The sequence below is a fragment of the Oxyura jamaicensis genome, chromosome 1 (genome assembly GCF_011077185.1).
Source record: "Oxyura jamaicensis isolate SHBP4307 breed ruddy duck chromosome 1, BPBGC_Ojam_1.0, whole genome shotgun sequence".
Taxonomy (NCBI): Eukaryota; Metazoa; Chordata; class Aves; order Anseriformes; family Anatidae; genus Oxyura; species Oxyura jamaicensis.
Window position 1 is genome coordinate 125000431 of NC_048893.1, and position 23969 is coordinate 125024399.

At 37.6% G+C, this 23969-nt stretch overlaps 2 protein-coding genes across 2 annotated transcripts in view; one reads left to right on the forward strand and one right to left on the reverse strand.

The window, feature by feature from the left end:
* Positions 1-759: 759 nt before the first annotated feature.
* On the reverse strand, positions 760-17337 carry SYAP1 (synapse associated protein 1). Its single transcript, XM_035325775.1, has 9 exons — positions 17050-17337; positions 14046-14164; positions 12573-12639; positions 10964-11037; positions 10490-10629; positions 9693-9838; positions 4520-4578; positions 3355-3502; positions 760-1902 (listed from the first exon to the last, which is right to left on the reverse strand). Exons 1-9 carry the CDS (start codon positions 17252-17254, stop codon positions 1775-1777), a joined length of 1086 nt encoding a protein of 361 aa, XP_035181666.1. The 5' UTR covers positions 17255-17337; the 3' UTR covers positions 760-1774.
* Positions 17338-17434: 97 nt separating this feature from the next.
* The window catches only part of CTPS2 (CTP synthase 2), a 70609-nt gene continuing 64074 nt past the window's right edge, over positions 17435-23969 (forward strand). The window contains exons 1-4 of the mRNA XM_035334154.1: positions 17435-17570; positions 19943-20151; positions 22163-22333; positions 22607-22816. Of these exons, the coding sequence (XP_035190045.1) occupies positions 19986-20151; positions 22163-22333; positions 22607-22816 (547 nt within the window). The 5' untranslated portion in view covers positions 17435-17570; positions 19943-19985. The remainder of the gene's footprint in view (positions 17571-19942; positions 20152-22162; positions 22334-22606; positions 22817-23969) is intronic.

Here is a 23969-nt window from a genome sequence, read left to right on the forward strand (position 1 = left end):
AGTCATGTCAGGTGTCATGTCAGAATGTGTAGTAGACATCCTCATAACTCCAGCTTAAATCTGTGAGCAATTTTGTCAAAATGTAAAAGTAAGAATTAAGCTTTGAATAGTCTAATTTCAGTGAGGATGATGGATTTAACGTTTGTGGCCTTTAATTCCAGATATAAACAGCTCCTAAAGCACCTCTTGTTTACCCCATGATTATTTTGCATCTGTTAACTAGGAGGGAAAGTGGGCCCTAAAGGTGAAAAACACTATTGAAATAAATTTTAAGATGATTTGTAGTTGTGAAAATCTATAGCAATAACAAAATTAATTTCGGAAGCTGAATATATACATGCTTGAAATGATTTTTCATGATGAGAAATACATAAGAGCTTCCTGTCCAAGCTGCTAATTGAAACAATTTTAAATAGTATTTTCTTACAATAACAGCAGTTAAAACTGCTTAGCTCTTTTTGATTCCCACAGAATGAACATCGAATGAATAATTACAGCTACAATCTTTTCGGTCTCTTTCCAAAAATTTTCTGCAGAATTATGTCATTAAGACAGAGCTTTCTGCAAGTAACATGGCTGTAATTCAATTGTACTTAATGGCTCCTACTTCATTTTACCTATTTTCCTTCATACTTAGGACTTTGTGAATGCTTTGTCATGGTTTGTGAAACTGATAACAAATAGAACATTAAATTTTCATTTATATACATAAAGAAACCGAATTAACAATAAAACTGCAGGAAAAACCCATACACCTAATAAGGATAAAAAATCCTTTAAAGAAAACTTTTTATTTAAATTCCACATCTTAAACACTGTGACAAAGAATAGTTTTGAAAACTGCATGAAGTCTGAAACTTTTGTCCCTCACCATGCTCTCCCTCCAAATAAATGAGCCAATTTTATACATATCTACAGTATTTAATAAAGATGTCCAAACCAGCCAAAGTTCTACATAAATGTTTCAGCACTTAAAAAGAAACATTTAATTTCTTCTCACTCAGCAAAATTAAATGGAAACATAGCATTTATCCAAATAAAGAATGCATTCAACTGTTTTCCTCTATGGGAAAAGGCAGTATCTTAATAAGAAGATTTAATAAAAACAACAGGTTAACTCGAGAAGGCAGGAACTCTGTTCTTGTTTAAATGTTTGCCAGTTAATCATACCCAATCAATAATAAACCAGTACTTCTTTTGGAGTCTGAATGAGTATTTTAAACATTATAAGTTATTTGATAGGGTATTCTATACATTCTTTGGCTACATATGTTAAGGAAGTTAAATACACAAGAAAGCTACTAGCCACAAGTACCTTAAAATAATACACATTTACAGATTATACAGGGATCAGAGTGCAAACACAATGCAAGTGTTTTTTTCAGGGACTAAGTCACAACATCCATTTTTACATCCCAAACGGAAGGCTGTAGACAATCTTAACTTCAGATTCTTAGATTTAGCAATCTCCTTGCAGAGCTTCTTGACCAGCTAAGAATGCCTCAAACTAAACTGTTGCTTCATGGACTTATGTTACCATTTTTAATTATTAGATATAACCTGCAGCGTCTGTCTTTTTTTCTTTAAAAGAATGAAGAAGTTCAGAAATTGCTCATATAAAGAACAGAAATACTGGTTGTATCCCAATATGGAATTATAACAATTTTAGATTCTTTTACGTCTTTTGAAGATCTTTAGGAAACAAAACATGAAAGCAGAAATCCATGTCAGTTTTCAGAAAAAGTTTAGGGTTATAGTGATTTTGTGAAAATGCTTAACTTTCTTCTTGCAGCATTTCTTCTATTTCTTTATCCCAGTTTTCATCACGTTTTTCTGATTCTGTCACCACCTCATACTCTTGAAGCTCTTGTTGCAATTCTTTTTCCCAATCAGCAGTCTCTTCTGTAAGAGAGAAATTATTTGTGAGAATAAACCTGATGACATAAAATGTTGCTTATTTATATAAAATGAGATGAATTTGCACCGAGTCTCACTTATGTCCCATGAATTTTACGGACAATCCTCTTTCAAAACTAAAGAAACCACAAGATCAGAAATTCATCTTCTGACTGACCACAGACAGGAGTTAATATACTAGTCTGTATTCCTGTGCACACACTATAATAAAGATAAAACGTAAATATATAGCTTAGCTGTAACAAGCATCCATTTGCTAATTTGTTTCCCACAGACTTTCACTTTACTATCAATGGAATCTCCCTTCATGCTTTTACATCTTGGGGGGATGTGGAAGGAAGCTGTGCTATTTAGAAAATGAATGAAGTTGTAAAGTTTGTTGAATATACTGTTAAGAAAAAAAAACAGGATCAAATACTGTGGATAATTTTGAAGTGAAGCAATTATTCTCCTCACTGACATTTGTAGCTAGGCAAGCCCATTTAATCCCAGTTGAAGGTAATCATATTTCATACTTCAGGGCAAAAAAATGAGTCAGAAGGCACTCCTGTTTTTAATCTCTGTTTAATTAACTTTGCCTATGATACGTAAGAGCATGGGGGAAGAAGTGGGTGTTTGATGTGCTACATGTCGGTTAGTACTTCAGCCTAGAAGGTGGGTAATTCCACAGTCCGAGTCAGTAAGGCCAGCTGAGATTTCTTTGAACAAATTACTCATTAATGGCTGATTGAAACACTTCCATAGAAAATTTAGATGCAAGTGTGGCTATGCATTGGAAAAAATAGCAACTTCAAAAAAACAAGGATTCAGCAACATCCAAAACACAATGAAAAATAACTTCTGAAAAATGTATTATAATTATCTACTTATAAAAGTGTCTTCACTGTAAATAGTTCATTGAGTATGGTCAGAGCCACCGTTATAGATTGTGTTTATGCTTTTTTTTTTTTTACAGCAGTATTAAATCTTCTGAACCACCTTTTTCTTTTATTTTTTTTAATAAACCTTGCTTTTTTTTTTTCCCCTTCTCATTATTGTCAAAGCTGTTGAATGTTAACCATTCCAAATGCACGTAAACCTTTTACAGCAAAGGCACCTAGCAAACTCTCAGTCTGATGCAAATACTGACTTTTTAGCTGGTATCACAAGAAGCCTAACTTCCAAATACTGTACTTTACCTACATTAAATAAAGAAAAAAACACATGCACATAATGACCTATGAAAGAGAATGAAGAGAAAGGTAGACAAAACAATACTTCACCACCACTTTCATAGAACAGCCACCTAAGAATCGTTAATTACTTTGGACTTACACTCTTCACAGATAACATTCCGTACAAGACAGTCTGGTGATAAGAACCATTATTAATTTCTTTTTAAATCAACCTATCTTAGAATTGCTGTATTTAAGATACAGAAGGTACTAACAGTTTTACCTTCTACTACTGAAGTCTCTTCTCTCTTTTTGTCTAGCACCAGTTGTTCCATTTCTTTTCTTAGGTCTTCCTGATTCAAATTACAGGCATCAAAGGCATCACTCACAAATTCTGATACACCTGGACTTGTGGAAATCTCTTCCTCATCCTGTAATAAGATAGTGTTGTAAAAGCTTATCCAAAAAGTGGGGGGATTGAATGTCACCAATATAAACTTTCACTCATTCAAATGACTGCCTTTTAGTTACAGCCAAAAAAACAAACAAAAAAAAAAAAACAAAAAAAAAAACAAGCAAACAAAAACACAACAAACCAAATGCATTACCCTGACAACTCCTTTTCTGTATAGGCTATTTTCCTTTAAGAGCATTTTTTGTACAGTTAAGAACAGTAGACATTTACTCTGAAAATGATCTGCTTTTCATCCTAGGCGCCTTTCTGCATTCTCTTAAAAGCTTTAAAAATGTTTTTGTAGAGTTCAGAAACAATACTGAACTCCTAAGTAGTTTAGAAATGTACATAAGACTGATACTAAATTTTCACCATTAATTCAATAATGGTTTTCTACATACAAATAAGATTAAGAGAAGACTGTTCTTTGGAAATGTTTATAGCTTAATTTAGTCCACTTTATATTATTGCCAAGTGAATGCACAGCTCTGCTTCTGCCAAGACTGTTCTCTGGCACTGATTTTACAATCCAGAAAAGAACAAGGGTCATTAGGTGTCTAAGGTAGTTTTTTGCAGCGTCAAGCAAAGTTCTTCTTGCTGTTGCAAGAAAATAATGTTGCTATGGCAATATGTAATTTAGATTTCCCATATTTGTGCTTGACACTGCTCAGGAGCTGGACAAAACGCAGTACACGTTTTTATGCAGGTATCCACTGTGTCTAAATACAATGCAAACCTTCTACTCTGAACATTTTGGAAACGCTACTCTGAAGAGTGAAAAAATCTTTATTATTTTAATGTGCAGGATACTAATGAAAGTATACTTCAGATAAATTACTATTTCTTCTACTGAAAATGAATATAATGGCAGAACAGCAGCAAGTTAGAACTGGACTGTCAAATATTATTATAATTTCAACTTACTCAAAAGGATACATAATTAACTATGAAATAACAGTTTCACATAATAAATGCCAGATAAATATGTTTTTACCTCTTGAGATTTTATCTGAGGCTTTATTGTAACAGGTGGTGTTTTTGGCCGTATTGTTTCTAGCAGGAGAGAGAAAATCATAGATTACATGTAAATACATTAAGATTTCATTTAATCTGAACAGATACTAAATATAGAAGGAAACATTGTATTTTAAATTTTAACGAATCCTGGTGGTTAGAGGCTGAGTTCATCTATAAGTGGTAAGGCATTTGCAACAAACACAAAACCTAGAGAAGGAAATTTCTGATCTTAATTAACTAAGGCAAATTCAGCAAACCATTTACTTATTATGAATCCAAAGTTAAATCACTGGAACCCCTCTGCCCCGTTAAACAATCCAAAGAACCACATAAACAGGAACAGCTGGAAATGGGGAAAAGCATTTTCTATTAAAAAAAACTCACAAATTGCATCACATGCTGCAAGATCTTTAAAGTACAAAGATGCAGACTTCCTTGGGAAATACAGGTACCACCTATCATGGAACTTATCAAACTTCCCTGGTTGGGTACTTCGGGTACTACTATTGGCATGGGTATCAGCTCTTACATATAGCAGACTATCTGCATGCACACCCCCTAAACTCACACAAGAGTGCTCCAGAGTCTCACCTTCTTTCACACAGGCAGAAGTCACTGAAAAACATAAACCCTAGATGCTGTTCCAGAATTCTTAAGACTCACTGCGCAGTCTCAATTTAGCAGCATGGTACTGGGAAGACAGTGATTGTTTACAAGGAAGTACAGATCTTTTTCTTGTGAGATAAAGGAACACCCCAGCTCTCCTCCTCATGTCACTTGTGGGGTAGAGGGTTAACAATAAGAGATGGCTGCAGGAACAAATAACATGCTGGGCAGGTTGTAGTAGTGATGGAGTGCTTGCTTAGCAGCTTATTTGTTTAAACGTGCAAAGCAGCTGTGAGCTTGCAGCTGTGTTTATTGCAGTGTAGCTGGGTGGGTCTTTCCTGCTTACTCAGTGATTTCTGAAGAGGGAATTTTTTCAGGTTTAATTTCTAAAATTAAGATCAGCTCTAATTAAAATAATTCTCTAATTGGTAGCTGTCACAGCTTATACAGTTCATCTGTTAAATGGCTACTGCTCTGTCACATCCTCTTTTTCTCCTTCCCCTCCCTCAATCTTCACAGGATCTGTTCTTGTACCCAACACCATGTCCAAAGAGGCTCTGCTATTCCCAGCCAGGGGAGGCTGTGGAACTCGGCACTAATACTTTTGCAGCCCAATGGTGAGTGCTCAAAGCACTGGGCAGGAGAGGTGCCTCAAGCTCCACCTCCTTCTCTCATGCAGAAGCGGCACAGCACCGCTGAGCTGGGCCATGCACCAGTCTAATGCGACTAACATACCATTGGCACTGTTCTGCATCTACTGGCCTGGCGTCATCTCCTCTGCTGCTGCTGTACTCTCTGTGTTACCCATGTGGTAACTTAGTTCCCAAGTAAATAGCTCTGCCTGAAGGAGCAGAATCTAACATTTTGTTATAGAACTTATATGCACAGAGTTTCTAGGTCAGAACATGAAAAGCTTTCCATTTGTTCCTTTTTTCTCCTTTGCATGAATCATGCTAGTTAAACTTTGTGAAAACAACATGTAAGGGAGGAGACAGATGGAGATAAAATGAAGGCAATTAATTCTGTTTTGTAGACCTTAGCTTTACGAGACACTCTGAATATTATGAAAAGTTACCAACAGGCAAGTACTTCCAGTTTTACCCCCCCACCCCCCCGCAATTAGGGAATCCAACCTTCAAAAAGGCCATACAAAACAAAACCAACACAGATGATTCAGAGCTCCCTACACCTATGAAGTCTCAAAATCAAACAAAACATATTTACTATAGCTTAGTAAATGTATCTTTGCCATTACGTAAAATATAGCCTTTAGGACGGTTAACCTATCTGCATATTCCTATAGCAGTCTTCTGAATCGTACGAGAACCTTCAGAGGCCAAAAGATGCTGTATATTTCCCACTCCCCAAATGAACATATGTTTTGTTTTCAGTCACAACGGTAAAGTTTTACTGGAAGAGCTCTTTGGGTATAACTCAGCAACTTTCTCTAGCAATTTCCACGCGTTTGGATGACTCAAAGATGACAGTTTTGTTGTTCAGTAAGTTCAGTTGCCCTGACTCTCCTGACTAGAACCATGGCTTGGCAATTTTGAGTACTGTACTGTCTAAAAAACAAGGTTGTAAAGGAAACCTTCAGCATTTTAGTTAATGACAGAAAAACTTCTATTTGGCTAGCCAATCAGCCACAACAGCAGCAGCTTTCTTTTTTTTTTTCCTGAAATTGGTTTACTGAAGTAGTGCTATTCAGAAACAGAAATTGAATAAAAAGCTCAGTGGTAAGGGGAAGCTTACTAATAGTAGACAGACTTTGCAAGGAATATGCTTATCAACAATACTGAAGAAAACCTTTTGGCAGAACTTACGTTCTCTACTCTTTCCAAATACAATCAAAAGGACTAAAAGGCAGTAATAAATGAAAGGATCCAATATGAAGATTTACTGTGAGGCATTACAGAAACCAGAGAAGACCATTACCACTCTTAATAGTCTACAATATAACCCTATCAGCTGGTGTAATGAAAAATCCAAAGGAAAAGAAATCTAAAAGGTAATCCAAAAGAAAAAAAAGGAACAAAATTACCACTACCAACAACAAAAACAAGCCAAACCCCCCCAAAATAAAGACATCCAAGAACAAACAAAATTATACAAATGCATTTAGACTGCAGTTAGGTGCAAAGGTTTATGAAATAGTGAGAATCCCAGCAATTTCCTGAGCTGGATGGCACCTATACAGGGTAACAGTAAACACAATTTGCTCATAGAATACAACAAAAATGGGAGCTGAATGTGGTGAGACTGTAAGGAGTGCTATGACACAAACAGATGATTAGAAAACAAACTTAAGTACAGCCTGCACCAGAAGCTAAAGACAGAAATTTTCTACTTTGATAAAAGAGTTAGCACAGGGCATTGAAGACCAGTTCTTTTACACAAGGAAAAAATAAAGTTGAAGCTTCCACAAAACCAAATCTTGGGGGATTCTCAGTTAACGCTTAGTAAGAAGTGACTTTATGTTTTCCTTTTATTTTTTCCTTCCATCTTCCTTTTGATTTTTTTTTTTAACCCAGACATCTAATTATGTGAACTTTGTCAAGAATTGCTGACCATTTTATGGCTTCCTAAAGAAAAGGCTTTTTCGCCCATATTTTGATAAGCATAAGGGTTAAGAAATGCATGAACACATGAAAAATGTTTTATGAAAAAAATAAGAAATTCTAAATAATACTCGTTATCAACAGTATTACTATATATCTTGTCTGACTTCCAATTAATGCAATTAAGTATGGAAAAAGTATAAAAAACGAAGAAAAACAAGGTTCATGGTTTTGGGCCAGCAAAACGTAAACCACCTATGACAAGATGCTAGATTTACATGAGAATACAGAACTACATGACGCGAAAATCAGAGGGGTAGACTTTAGTAATCGTTGCTAGTAAAAAAAAAGTACAGAATTGAAGCTATTTATGCAGGTAAGATTAAAGAGAATGCAAGTGCAATTGATTAGGAGTCTGTCAAATAGACAGACAGACGAAACAGACAAAACTATACAGCACAGCACAAAAGGGCAGGAGACTATCCACTGACACAGTTGCCACAAAGGTAGGGAAGGTGACACCAAAAGGCAGCACCTTCAGCAGTGTCAAAGTCATCTGTCAGAATACAACTATGGAGTAAGGACTCCATTGACTCCACTCTGCTTTGTTCATTCTAGATGGGGTCTTTGCCTATGCTAACACACACAGCTATGAGAAACAGAATGAGGCAAAGTGACAAAGGCATGCACACACACAAAACAAAAACAAACAAACTTGAGCAAACTACAATCCTTTTTGAAAAAGTACCTTCTATACAACATGCCAGCCCAGCTCTGTAATCTCCCAATAACCTTCCCTGCAACCCAAGATTCAGCTGCCTGTATCCAAGGAACCAAGGCCCAGATGAGTAACCTTGGCTCAGATTGTGTAGAAAATTACCAAGTTGAGCAAAAAAGCTGTGAGAATGTCTGTAAAAAGTTAAGAAAGGTGATATTAGAGACTGAAGTAGCATTACAAAGATGGGATCATTAGCAGTGTAAAGACTAGAGAGGAAAACTATCAGTATGGAAAAATATCTGAAAGGGGGAAAAAGGAGTCAGCTTGACGCTGATCAGCTGGTTGTCAGTCAGGCTGGCAGTGTTATCAGGACATCAGCACTAGTGGATTTGTTTTTTTTATTATTATTATTTTTTTGATCTAGGGATATGCAAATCTGTTCCGAGTTACAGCAAAGGCTTTATCCTCCTGCCCCAGTGCCTATTCCGCCTGTAAAAATTCATTGGAGGTGATGAATGTACCTAGCTTAGGCTATTATTTTATGAGCTACTAGATATCTTCTGTGTCTTAAACAGTAAGTGCTTCGTACTCTTAAACTACACATATTCCTGCAGGAAGAATTTGTTTGCATACAGGTAAAAATGCCCAGTGTCTCAAAAGAGGGTCAGTAAGAATATATTGCATAAAGTGATCAGCATAGCTGAAGAAACATACATTAAGGTGGCTTTTTTATCTCAAGGTTGAATCTTGGATAGCCTTATGTACTGATCTTCCTCCATTTCTGTAACATACTGCATGCCTTTCCATATCCTACGTGCCTCTGCCACCACAGTAATTTTACCTCAGTATCACTAACTTCTGTTTGACCTGAGGCCTAAGCAAAAGAACATGTGCTGAGACAAGCGAGAGCAAAGGGCATGCTGGGTTGGCTAGGACCTGTTATCTGTCAGGTGAACCAAAAGTAGCTGGGACTTCTGACAGGTCAAAATAGTGCACCAGAAGCCACTGGTGGTGGAGAGCCATTATAAGTGAAGTACAAAATTTCATCTCTTGAGACTTGCAGTCTTCTGGCAAAGTTAGCTGAAATTGCAAAACTGGTTAAAAGCACTGGGAGCCCCCTCCCCCCCTTCTAACAAACAGACTGAGTATGATGAGAGAAGTCCTGATTTCATAGAAAATCAAGGATAAAAATTCTGTCACCTGGTGTATACAGTCAGTGGGCATGACTTTAACTTAATAACCTGTGCCAAAACAAATTTCTTCCACACCTGTCAGTTGACTATCTTCTTCTCTGCCTTTGTTCTCTTCTTTTCCTACTGCTTGCTGTTGAGCAGCAAGTGCGGTGAGCTGTGCAGACTGTTTAATTAGGGACACTCTGTAGAAATAATTTCTCCAGAACACCTCCTCCTTTACACTAGAGAGAGAAACAGATATTGATTACTACATTTGGAAATGTTTGCTTTCACCATCTAGCAATGAACTAAAAACAAATATGCATAGGAAAGGGATAAACAGAGTTGCCTTAAGTAAAAACTTAGAAATTTATGATATAAGCAATTTAAAAAATCCATCATTATAAAAATTCTTGATCTCTTCTACAATGGTTACATTGTCTGTTCAAAACCAGTTTCTCTTGCTTGCAATACCACTGTTTTGTATTCTTCTGTCATTTCTCCAAGGGGCCCTCTGACTATCTGTAATCATCTCTTTGGGGTGTCAATTACACCCTTGGATATGAAGTTTGTTGTTCCTGCATTTACCTTTGTTTGAGAAGAAGGTTTTCAATTATTTAACATACTAGATTTAGAAAAAAATAAGACTTCTCCCATACTTAAATCAACGGGTCCTTAGTAGTTCCGAATTTGTAAGATTTCTTTTCTTTCCTTTAATTGCTAAACTGCAATGCACATGCAATCTCCCATGTAATTGAAACTGGTAGATATAAAATACATAAAGAGGAAGCACAGGAAGAATTGAAGGAAGTAGAAAAAAAGGAGTAAGTTAGGAATATTTACAGATACATTAAAATTACTGTGTTATACAGTTACCAGCAAAAATTACTTACTGTTTAGGGACCAGATCAAACCTCATCCTATTGAGAAGTTGATCTTCTTGTAACATCACCATCGCAACAGGGTACATTTGATCAAAGTCAAAATTAAACTGAACACCTGCTGGAGGATCCCTTAGAAAGTTTCGTTTATCCTTTGAAGAACATATGATAGTTGTTAACTAATATCAGAAAAACGTTATTACGTTTCACACACAGCACCACCAAATCCCACTTCCGACATAATTCTATTACAGTACAAAGCTGTAAAGCTTTTTATAAAAATGAAAAATCATACTGCTGATCTACTTTGACTCAAGTTAATGCTGAAATAAATCTTCCTTACTTCGCGCAAGATCAGTACTGTGACACACATTTTAAAAAGTATTTTGAAAATAAATAATTTAACAATGTCAGACAAACTTGCTTTGGAAAAACAAAAGCAGTTTTAATCTTTCCAACTAAAAAAAAAAAAAGATAAATACTTACTGCTGATAAGGCCAGTATTTGTTGTTGAATTGTCTCTTCTTCATTGCTGTCTACCCATGGAGGAACTGCTGCTTCTGTTATTGAAAGAAGGAAAATATTTGTATTCGTACTACTTTAAAAAATGAAGGTCACAAAAATAAGCAGACTTGCATCAGCAAGTTAGTTCATTGTTCCTTTTTCCTAAACTAAGCTCCAGGCATTAGACATCCATAAGATCACTACAGGGCTAGATCTTTGCTTATCAGAGGTAAAGAAAAACTTTAAATAGTTGCTGATTTCTGTAATTATAAAACAAAAACTGTGGAGGTTTTTTCAGTGTCAGAATTTACTGCCTCTTTGTTTAGTTACTGAAGTAAAGCTGTATAACTGGGTAAGCTGCCTGCAAATAGAAATTTCTAGACACACTTTAAACATGTAAACTTTGCCTACATTAAAATTTCAAAATATTTATTAGCATATTAATTTTCCAATAACCAGAGGACACCAATTCTTCACCTATGGAGAAAAAATTAGAGATTTATTACAAATTACAATGAATTATACATTGAAAAAGCATACTGCAGCTGACCTGATTTACATCTTTACACAGATGTTTCCAGAATAAGTCTGCAGAATTACACAGAGAAATACACAGAGAAAATAAACTATTCTAGATGTATAAAAATCTTTTAATCTCTTCATTGCCGATGCAAATTTAGCCTGCAGCGATATCATAATTCATCTGAACGAGTTAATACAATTCTTGTGCACTGAACTATCTATGCCTACTTGCCTATTCATTTGACATCAGCAAACTTTCACCCACGTGGATTCACATGCTAATGCTTCTTTCCATTAGGCCATCTGTCTCCCTGTTGTCAATCTAGCCACCCATTTTCATGAAACTTGTGGGAATATTTCATCAGATTCCAAAGTTTACTCACAGATACAAGATTAACAATAAAGCCACTAATTATTCAAATTGTAACAAATTATTATATCCAGGTAACACATTAAAAAAGATATAAACCAAGTGATGAAGAGTAATGTAGAAAAAAGTGCTTATTTTAAAGTCTCAGATAGATCCACTTGTCTTAATAGTACATGGGTGGATAACTCACGGGATTTAGATCACAGATAATTACAGAGCAAAAGAGTTATGGGAAAGCAAAAGAGCAATTATGCCTTTAATGTAAGCTACTCCTACAGTGACTCATTAAATATTACAGTGCAACCCCTAACCCGTGTTTTTCATTTCATTATAAAAACATGACACGATTGCCAAAACTCAAAAGAAAGGTAATCAGCATGACTGTTTTCAATAAATACACAGGCTTAAAATTCAAAACAACTGTAAGGCAGCAGCTTTGTTAGCACACTAATATTTCAGTTGATTTCAAAAGTTGAATTTAGTTAAAAAGCCAAATCTAAACGTACAAGATAACGTAATGTAATGACATCGCTTAAAAATGTCATCTTCCTATTCCACTGAAAATATCGAAGTTCTGCCATACAAATGTTTCATTAAACAGAGATCTGATGAATTAGGCCTTGATATAGCTCAGTTACCAGCCCCCTGAAAAATATAGTTTATGCAGTATCGTGCATTATTCAAAATAGCGTACATTACCTGATTTTTTTGTTTGCTGTTCTTGGACAAACTTCTTTTGTTCCTTCTGAAAGTCTCCGATAATTGTCTAAAATAAAAATTAGGGAACCACAATAAATAAATTCACTTCCTTTGTTTCGTCTGTTCAGAAAATGCTTTCAAATGCTTTTTAGTAACACATTCTCATATCTCTTTTCTCAGGCCCTTTCTGTAAGTTAAAGACTCTGTAGCAATCATACATTCTGCTTTACTCAAGCATTTCATTTTGTCTTTAAAGTGAACTCTTTCAAAAATAATATTTATAGCTTTATCAAGTTCAGGGGACAAAGATCACAATGGAAAATCCTAGCGTAGGGACTTAATCTGAACATCAGCATACTATGCATACCCTTACCTCCTTACATATCAGACAGACAGACTGTTTAGATGTATTTAAACATGTTTTAAGAAAGACTAAGAACTTAAAGATATCCTTGGTCTTAGAGTAAGATTCAAGGTTCGACTAAGAAATATATCCATTGCAATAAATCAGGAAACTGTCACTAAGTACCTACAGCATATTTTATGAGTGCTACTGCTTGTGTAATAAATGATCAAATAACCTTCTTAGTCTATTTTTCCTTTTTTCCCCAGCATCATTAAAAATTAAATCATAAATTTAGAAGTGTCTTTTGATGATTAATTTGGAAAAAAAAACAAAAAACGTATTACAACAAAAACTGAATCTCATTGTACTTAAAAAGAATTCTTTAGTTTCTGGGAAGGGGTATCTGAGAGTAGCAGTAGGATGGGGCTGGCTGTATCTCCTACACCTGGCTCTACTGGATGCACAGTCCTACTACAACTGGCTTGGTTTTGGCCACTTCCCTTCCAAGCTACCTTTGCTCTACAAAAACATTTGCTGCAGAATTAAAGCAACTGAAGCCTGCAGCCAAGAAACGGGAGGGCAAGAGATGAATGGCAGGGTGAGGGAAAAGAACAGGACCATAGCAAGGTGTTTCATTACCTCACTGGGTCTTATGAAAACATATCTGTATAGCTCTAGGCCCTTACTACACAATATCCACAAAGCTGACCTCATTCTGAATCTTGCTACAGAGATACGTTTATGAGACATGCTACAGCATTTCCTCTTCCCATATAATTGGAAAAAGAGAAAATAACTACACATCTCCCAACTGTCTCTAATTCTTCCAGCCTTTTCCCCTATTTTATCACTTTGTTTTCTGTTGTTCTTTCTCCAGTATATTTACATCCTGAAGGAAGTAAACACAGGTGCAGCACCTAGTAAAGCAGGGTAGTCTTTTTTTTTGCACACCTATCCTGAATGAACATTTCAGTCACATCATTTATCATGACAGGAGATACCTGTAATTGAAATATGCAATTCCTAAAACCAGCTTAAAGAAACGTTATCACATGCTGGATTTGCTACGCATTACCACAGCAGTATGCAAGCAGATCTTTCAGATCAAGTATCGAGAAATAAAATACCTTATCAATGATACTGTCGATTTTTCCTTCTTCTACAGACTTCTTTATGGTCTGTGCTGTTTCGGCAACGGATTCAGATATCTTTTTTGTGGCAGCAGTGGCAAAATTGAAGAGGTAACCTTTCACAGATGAGAACAAGAGCTGAAAAGAGATATCTTTACATCCAGTCCTCACACTAAAATCAAATTTCTCTTTATACATTTGGATACCTACTTCAAGTCCTCTTTAAAAAACATTTAACCCAGCTCTGACCTCCAAAGAACTACTAAAATCTTATTTTTATCCCCTTCTAGTTCACACGTTCTCTAGTGACAACAATCAAACCATATGTTTGATCAAAATTTTTTATAAAATAAATTGTTATACTTGAATGTTGATTACCAAATCAAACACTCCTGATAGCTCTTGATACACTGCTTTCCAATCAATATTTTGAAACAAAAGCTTTCATAATTTCACTTCAATATTTCTGAGACCTTAAGCAATTAAGTTACTCTAGCAACAGTATTAAAACATTTTTTAGAATATCAACATGCACAATAAAGTCTGAGGAAGCAAGACAACTAAATGCATGAAAAAGTCGTGGTAAGTAACACTTCACATTCCTTCAAAATTCTTAAGACAAACTTGCTCTTGGTGCTTGCCCTTTTCTATTTCCCACTGTGGTATTCTTCCACCTCCATTAGAAACAGCGTCACAACATTTATTCTTCTAAATACGTTCAATGGGAGAACAGCAATAACAATTACTTTAAAAACTGCAACTACCATGTGTTATATCAGCAGTGCTGAAGGGAAGAAAGGTGGCAGGGAAGGAACTATGCAGCACAGGAACTATGCAACACAGCCTTGTGTTGTTAGCTTCCAATTAAAGGAGTCAGAACAAAGGCAAGCAGTAAGGCATCTACCAGGAACTTTTAGAACATTAAATACCAGTGTATTGACAGAGGGTCTTAAAAAACAACATTGACACTGCTTATTTCTCAGATAATTACACGATGTCACAAACACTTTATTATGTTTAATCAGATCTATTATTATCGTAATATCACTGCTGTGGTATTTACAATGTCAGTAAGTGCCATAGTAAATAACATAATTCTAGGGTTAGAAGGAGGGAAGAAGTAATGGTGGACCTAAATTGCATTGTAGCTACTGAAGATACATTTGAGGCATTAGTAATAACACAAAGCACGTGGGACAATAAGGATCTTTCAGTTATCCCAGAACTGACCTGGACTTATACACATAAGGCTTTCAAAAACAAACATCACTTCTGTTTAAAAGAAACAAATGAAAAAGCACCTTCATTTTCAGGAGGGGTCTCACAAAAATTTAAGTTCCTTTTCAGTTAGAAATGTAACAAATAACCCTACCATGTAAAAAAAAATATGTTGTTTTAACACATGGTTGCTCACCACTGGTAGAATGAGTTACTTTGGAATATTCATGTCACCTTCTGGAAAGTTGACTGTTGTTCTCTGAAGCAGATAAAACAACAGTTTCTAATGATACTACCAAATTAATACTGAAAAATGGAGAGGCCTAGCCAGCCCTTAAGCTGGCCAGTTTTTTCACATGCAACTTCCTTCTGTAAGGCATTGAATGGTGGCAATCAAACTTCCTCCAACTACTTGCCTTTATCTTTGCTGTCTGTTATCAGGCTTTACATCCCATCACGTGCTTCATAAAAAAATGCCTATCTTCTACCCTTCATATAGAGAGAAATATAGTATCCCTCTTGGGACAGTAGAGGAAGCAGCAGCCTACTGAATTGTTTCCTCCTTGCAAGCATTTATTGGTTATTTTATGTATCCATGGAAGCTTCCTTTACAATGCAATTGTTTTGCATTTGATATGCAATTGTTTTAAGTGCAAAGGACTCTGAAACAATTGCTGTCTGGCAACTTTTTGGTATTGTTGAGCAAAGCGCTTTTGGCCAGTCCTGAAAACAGTCTGAAGAGCAAAATGTTTTTTCTTTCCATTAAGGATGAATATTTTTCCTATGCCAAGTCATTATAAAACCCCTGTATGAGGTAGTACTTAACCTTGGAATAGAATTAGTGGTGGAAAAACACTCTGACTTTCAAATGAAAAAGAAAGTTTCAGTTCCTCTTACAAATCTATGCCTATATTAAGAATGTATACCTAACAATACGTTAATTGTTAATTTGTAATGACGCATTCTCCTATCCTTTCTAATGACATAATAAGCAAAAAAAAAATATATATATAAAGCTTCAGTTTTATTAGTAGAATACTTTTTAAGTGCTAGGGGAGTCTTTCACACAGCTACCTTGGTCATTAGTCATGCAAATGTTTCTAGGGTTATCACATGTTATAGTGACATCCAAGTTCTTACAAGAGGACCTTTCCATGACAGTCTTTTCTGGTGTCACAGGCAATGTATGCATGCATCTATTTAGCAAGTTCCAGAGCAAATTATAGAATAGACGTTTTTATCAATAACACTCAATACTTATTCTTCTGAAAATTCCAAGTATTTTTCCCTCCTGGATGATGAGAGGGTACAGCAGATTAAGATCTATTTACAACCACCACTGGACAAGCATCTGACCAAATTACAGAGATAATTTACCGTGTTTCAGAAATCCGAGACAAGTACATTAAAGAAACAACTCAGACTAATGTCACTGAGGATCGGGGCGCCAGTGAGAAACACCTTGCCTGCAGAGCTTTGTTCTGAAGAAATTTTAGAATCTACAATACCAGCGCAGAATTCTCAGCTACAACCCTATCTCGTTAAGGATAAGCTCCCCAAAATCATCAAAGAGCCATTATTTTCCTAGGAAAGATCACAGAAACCCCACGTACACCGCTCCTCCTGCAGCGACAACAGCGCAAGCGGCTAGGCAGGCCGCGCTTAGGCACCAGGGGGACGGGGACACTCGGGCCGGGGGGTACCGGAGGGGAAGCGGGGCGGTAGCGGCAGCGTGTGGGGTTTTCCCCCCCAGCCCCCGGCACGGCGGCGGGCGGACACTCACTGCCGAGTCCCTTGGCCTGGCTGAGGAGCGCCTCCGAGTCCGCCCGCTCCTGGCTCCGCACGGCTTCATCCTCCTCCTCCTCCTCCCGCTGCTGCTGCTTCTGCTCCTCCTCCTCAGCGGGACCGCCGCCCTCCTCGGCCGGCAGCAGCAGCTTCTCCTCTCCCGCCCGCTCCAGCCCCAGCCAGCTGCCCAGCCCACGCAACATGGCGGCCGGCCCGTTAACGGCAGTTAACAGCAGCCCTCCGCCGGCCAACGGCCGAGCCCCGCCGCTCCTTCCGCATACGTCACTTCCGGGTGGGCACGGCTGCGAGGCGGGGGCGGGGCTCGTAAGCCCCGCGGCGGCGGCCGCGCCCCCCCCTCCACTCCCCTCCCATTTCACGTGCGCGTGCGCGCGCCTCGCGTGGACGCCGCGCGGAAGGTAACGGCCGCGGCGCGAGGCTGCGCCTGCCCGGGGGGAGGGGCCCCAACGGCCGCCCCCCAACGGCCGCCCCCCAAAGGCCGCTCCCCGCCGCGGCTGAGGGAGGGGTGGGGGCGAACCGCTGCCCTGGGGTGGGTCTGAGGGGGTCCCGGTCCCGGTCCCGGTCCCTGTGCCCCCGGCCGGGCCCTGCAAGTCACGGCCCTGGGGCTGTGTTTGCTGCGAGGCAGCGCTGGGCTTCCTCGCGCTGCTGGGGTCTGCCCTCGGGGGCGTCAGGTCACGAGGAGCTGACAGGAGGGTGATGGGCTTCGTCAGCTTTGATTGGCACGTAGTCAAGGTTTAGACCTGCTGATGAAGTTTCTCCCTCTTTTTCCCTCTCTTTTTTTTTTTTTTTTTTTTCCTTCCTTTCTATAAACAGCTTTGAAACTGACTTATGTGATTATGAAACGTTAACGTTGGCAACTCCATTAGCTGATTCACAAAGTCTGAAACAGAGTGTTTCCAAACCTTAAAATCTCTGATGTTAAAAAAAAAAAAAAAGTTATGTATTAAGACTAAATAGCAGGGAAAAGTTATTTCCTAATTATGCGGATTAGCATTTGTTTTCCTGTGGAGCGTGCTTTCGTGCTCCGTGGGTCTTTAAAATTTGTCTGAACTGCTGCCTGGTTTGACTTCTTTCAGTAAATTATTTTTGCATGTTTTTCATTTCTTGATTTGCTTTATATTACTCTGCAGTTGTATTATGGGCATGATTGCAGGTAACGAGGGGGAAGGTAAGGAAGCTTTGTCTCCCCCCTTTAGTGTTTGCTGTGTGTCCACCTATAGTCTCTTTCTCCAGTGTTAAGTGCTTTTGGTGGCTACAGTCTCCCTTTTGTCCACAGTGACATAGAAGCAATGCTTTATTTCTTACTATTATTTGTAAGAGCATTGATAACAACGTTGTTACCTCCTTGAACTCTGCCTCCTGAAGCTGTGGGCCATATTTATTTATGTTACTTAATAACTTAATAGGAGGAGCCACAACACTCATTCACAAGCTGCTGCTTACTACCAGTGTGTGAAGAACTGTACTGCTTGTATTTGTTGTAAGCACTGTTAGATCGTGTGCTGTTACGTGCTGTTTTGAACAAATTAGGTACGTAGGTAAGGAAAGGTGATTATTGACCATAAAATTTTTGCTCTTTCGGGCAAAATGTTCAAGCATTATTGCAAGGATTAGCCCCTCATGTCCTCATGTTTTTTTATTGTTCTGGGTCTGTTACCATCCACACTGGTCTTGCTCCCATGCAGGCGTTCATATATTTCTGTGGTCTGGCCTAGTCTTGCCTAAGTGCAAGTCCTTCTAGAGAGTAAAGTTCTCCACCCCAAAAAAAATATTTTTTCCTCTCACTAGTTACTTGGAGAATAGGTAGGCATGTGAAGAAATTATATGATTAATAATGTGTTATTGTGTAAATGTGGATGTTTAGGTTCAGTTTTTCTCTCATGTTCCATTGTTCTGTAGGATATTGCAAGACCTTTGGTGATACACTTGATACAGTGTGAATCGGAGAGAGGAAATCTACTGAAAAACATAGCGAATGGTATAGGGTTCTGATTTTATTATATATGGTTAGCTACAGAATTTTTGGAAGGTAAATAACTGGAGAGAGAATGTGACTGTTCTGGCTGATGTAGCAAGAAACAATCTTTGAGCTAACTTCTCAACACAAATTAAATTTTTTATTTCTCTAATTTAGAAAGAACCTAGGGTGAGATTCATCTTCACAAAATCCCAGAATGGCTGAGGTTGGAAGGGACCTCCTAGTCCAATCCTCCTGCCTAGCAGGATCACCTAGAGCACGTTGCACAGGATGGCATCCAGGCAGGCTTTGGGTATTTCCAGAGAAGGAGACTCTACAACCTCTCTGGGCAACCTGTTCCAGTGCTCTGTCACCCTCACAGTAAAGAAGTGCCCCCTTGTATTGATCTGGAACCTCCTGTGCTTCAGCTTGTGTCCATTGCTGCTTGTTCTGTCACTGGGCACAACTGAAACGAAACCGGTTCCATCCTCTCGACACCCTCCCCTCAGATATTTGTACATATTGATGAAGTCTCCCTTCAGTCTTCTCTTTTCCAGGCTAAACAGGCCCAGCTGTCTCAGCCTGTCCTCTTGCCTAACTTGTGGTTCTAAAAGGTAGCTGGCTATTCCTGTCATAGTAGAGAAATAGGTCAGATGAACTATGCCTGTCTTTGGCATCTCTACAGGGCAGTACATCAAAACGGTGCCTCTGTTTTTCTACTGATTGTGGAGAGGACTTAGGCATATAGCTTAAATACAGGTGTATAAGCTGGGAGGGAATGATCCTACTCCCAGAATCTGAAATGTTATTTTTTTTGTCTGTTCCTGAAGGTCATTTCAACTTTGATTCTTTGCATACTGAGACTGTTCTTCCATGGCATGAATTTGCATTAAGTAAATGTACCTCTTTGTCGTTTTAGATTTCCACCTTGAGATCTGTGTTCTTGTGCTGATTTTCCAATGAAGTACATCCTGGTAACTGGTGGTGTCATCTCAGGCATTGGCAAAGGAATCATTGCAAGCAGCATTGGCACCATACTGAAATCATGTGGTCTGCGTGTCACGGCAATCAAAATCGATCCTTACATAAACATAGATGCTGGAACATTTTCACCATACGAGCATGGTATGAAAGACTGTGCTGTTACCTTTTGCGTAATTATCATGAATATTTGCGTAATATTCAAAATCATGCTTATTTCATTATTTCTTTTCTTTAAAAAAATGTACTATGGTAGTTATTAGTCATTTTATCACCTATTTGGCAATGCAAGTTTCTTCTCTACTGCATGTTCTTAAGGACATTGTCTGCTCTAAGTAAAGAGAGGTGAAGCCTGGTTGGTGACGATACTTTGAAGAGTAGCTGCTCACTTTCTATGAAATTTTGCTTTGTTGGAAAAAAACCTAGCTGTTGGCCTTATTCAGTCTATGCTATCTTTAGTTCAACTTGATAAAAAAATTGGAATGGTACTGCAAAACTTATTTAAAATTGTTCTCCTGACAGTTCCTTGTGAACGTTGTTACTGGGATGTCAAGTGTCAGTGTCCCTAGTGTGAATGTCTTCACGAGAGTTAGATTAAGCTCTAACTTTTGACAATGAGGATCTAGTCAAAACAATCAGTGGAGCTTAGAGAGCTAGCTGTTGTGTCATTTTAAAGTAGATGCTTTGTTTGGTTGGCTCTCTACATTGCTGATGAGCTGCAAGACACTCTGATGGGTATTTATAATGTTGAACATTACTTCATCTGTCATGTAAGTTACCTTTGGTGGTAAGATTCCTGCAATGACTTGAGATTGTGAGGGTGTATTCCTTCTGTGGGTCACATATAAGGGACAAGGGGGCAAATGTGGTATCTTAATTCCCACATTAATTGTTTTTTCTCTGCTTGCAGAAGAATATTCATATTGCTTCTTAAAAACAAACAAGCAAACAAAACACTACACAGGCTTGTAGGATAGTAAGTAGAAGTTCACACAGGCCAGAATGGCAAGCCTCTTTTGTGAACATTTTGGGGGAAAGCTGATTGAATCAAAGGATTCTAATTTAGAGATTCCACTTAAAGGTGTTTTTTATTTTTTTCCTTCATAATACATTTTTATTCCCCAAAGGCCTGCTTTTGAGAAATGTCAGTTCCACTCTGCTTCTGTTGGCTTTAATAGCAAATTAGTGGTAAAGAGGAGGAACTCATTGCCTCACGGGATCAGGCATAAATCTTCCTCTCTGTTGCATGCATTGTGGTGTTTTTCTTTGTTTTTGCTAAACTTCTCATTGGATTGTGGTATCTAGGTGGGATGTATATTTTTTCATAGTCTACAGCATTCCCCTACCTTCAGGGGAATTGTTTCTTTTCTCTTGTGCAGAGTTTTCCAGCTTTACCCTAGCATCTAGCAACTTTAGATCCTTCAGAGGTTGATAAGCTTCAGAATTGTTTAGAGACTCTTTCCTTTAAGAAGTCTGAACCCTGAAGAATATTTTCATTAGATTTTCCAGAGTCAGAAATAACCGCCGCTGGGGGCATAATGAACTAAATATATGAGATGAAAGAACTGAATAATAAATAGTTATCACACTTGAATAAGCATTTATGTACATCATAACTTCACTCCTGGTCAAAGCCTTAATCATTAAAATAGTTCCATACAACAAGAATTTATAGTGAAACACTTGAAAAGCGGGTGATAATTCATGCTTATAAAAGCACAGTTTTTGTCTGCCACATGTAAATTGATGTTTTATTTATTACTGATTTATGATTCCTGGAAATTACTGTCATCTGACTGGGGATTGTAGCAGGCTGTTGAAATACTGGTTAAATATTTTTAAGTCACTTAAATATTTTGGCAATATAACTTTCATTTTCAAAACTATTGGTGACTGAAGGATAGACATTCAGTGTAAAAGTAATGACTTGGATATTAAGACAGAATGACAACGCAGATGCAGTTGCAGCATGTGCTTTATTGATATGTCATTGCAACATGTCTTTTAAAATAAATGTTTCTTCAATTTGAAGATACGTTTGTGGTACTCCTATGTATTTATTAACTTGTGGTTATTTTATTGCTTTTCTGTCTGTTATGATTTTCATCGTAATCTTTCCTATGTTATTTTTAATTTTTTCACTTTTTTTTTTCAGGTGAAGTTTTTGTACTGAATGATGGTGGAGAAGTTGACTTAGATTTAGGAAATTATGAGAGATTCTTGGACATTAATCTCTACAAAGATAACAATATCACCACTGGAAAGATATATCAGCATGTTATCAATAAAGAAAGACATGGTGATTACCTGGGAAAGACTGTTCAAGGTAGGATTTAGAATTCTGTGGTATATTAATCCATTCAGACTTTATAAAAGAGTGGGAAAAAGAAGCTGCTTCTTGCTGCATCAGCTTATTCCTTTTTCCTTCCTAAGAGATCTGGGAATATTTCTGTAATGTTGGGCTTCTGGAAATGAGGAGTATAAAAAAAAGAGGCTGTTTCCTTTTGACTTCCTGCTTGTTTTTTCCTCCTTGCATGCAAAAACTGGTATGTGTACATTCGAGATGTGCTTGCCTCGGTACTTTTCCTTTGTCTTGTAGTTGTTCCACACATCACTGATGCAGTTCAAGAATGGGTAATGAATCAGGCAAAAGTTCCTGTGGATGATGACAGAAAAGAGCCACAAATCTGTGTAATTGAGGCAAGTATAGAATCTTTTAGGATCTATATCCATGGCGAACAAAAAGAGCTAGCTTGGTTACTCTTTGCTATTTACTGTAAAATAAAAAAAGTCAGACTGAAGTTTTGTGGTGAGCAATAATACAGAACACATTTGGTATTCTTTATGATTTGTTCTGCAAATGATAGGCATGGTCTTATTCCTGTACAGTTTCTGTTATCTTGACTAAATCCCTTCCGGAATACTGCTGAAATTGAGTTGCTTAAGAGTTTATTAATTTATAAAATTCAGGCAGTCAATCACTGTAACATGAAGTGTCGCTTCCAGGTTACAGACATTTGACTGAAGCTGCATACTGTTACTAGCACTGAGAACACATGTAACACCTGAAACACCCATGGCCAGAAGGAGAGCCTGTAGCATTTAGCTTTCTGTATGACTTCAAATGCTGCACATTGTTGCTTGTGGAATATTTCCAGGGATATATTTAAACATTGTATAAGTTAGTTTCCCACTTTCTGTTTATATATTTAAGATCTCTGGAAGTAACTTTGTTAATCACTTAACCCACCGATGTTCTGTGCATTGGAACTAACGAGTTTCACCCATCCTTAGTAGTGCATTGAGAAAACTGGAAGAAAGGCAGTCATTAACTACTAAGTATTACTATTAGAGTGGAAAACACAGGAAAAAAATCATACCTGAGAAGAATGTGTCATAGATTTCATGCCTGAAGCCACTGCTGTAATCAATAGGGTGATAAATTTCAAGACCCAGACTATCAAGATGCTCAGGTTTTCTTACACAGAAAAATATACGTTGGTTAAAATATTTATATAGCTATAGATCTCTTTTATGATGAGGACAGTGACTCAAATGTTCCATTTAAAGCAAATGTAAAAGCAGTAAATATAGAAGTTGCTCAAGAACATTAAAAAGAGATGAGCTTGTCAGTCCTTTAACTTCAAACATAATTTTGTTTCCTTCACTTTGTTCTGTTTTTTTTTTTTTATATATATATATATATACATATTGATACACCTCTAGCCTCATAAAAATATCTGTCTTTACTCTTAACAATTCTAAAGAATTCTTTTTCCATTTGTGGTGGTTTTACTTAGGCGGGCGGCTGAGCTCCACCACAACCACTCTCTTGCTCCCCCTCCTCAAAGAGGAACAGGGAGAAAATATGATGAAAAGGGCTCAAGGGTTAAGAAAAGGACAGGGAGATCATGAAGTAATTATTGTGACGGGCAAAACAGACTCAGCATAGGGAGATAGTA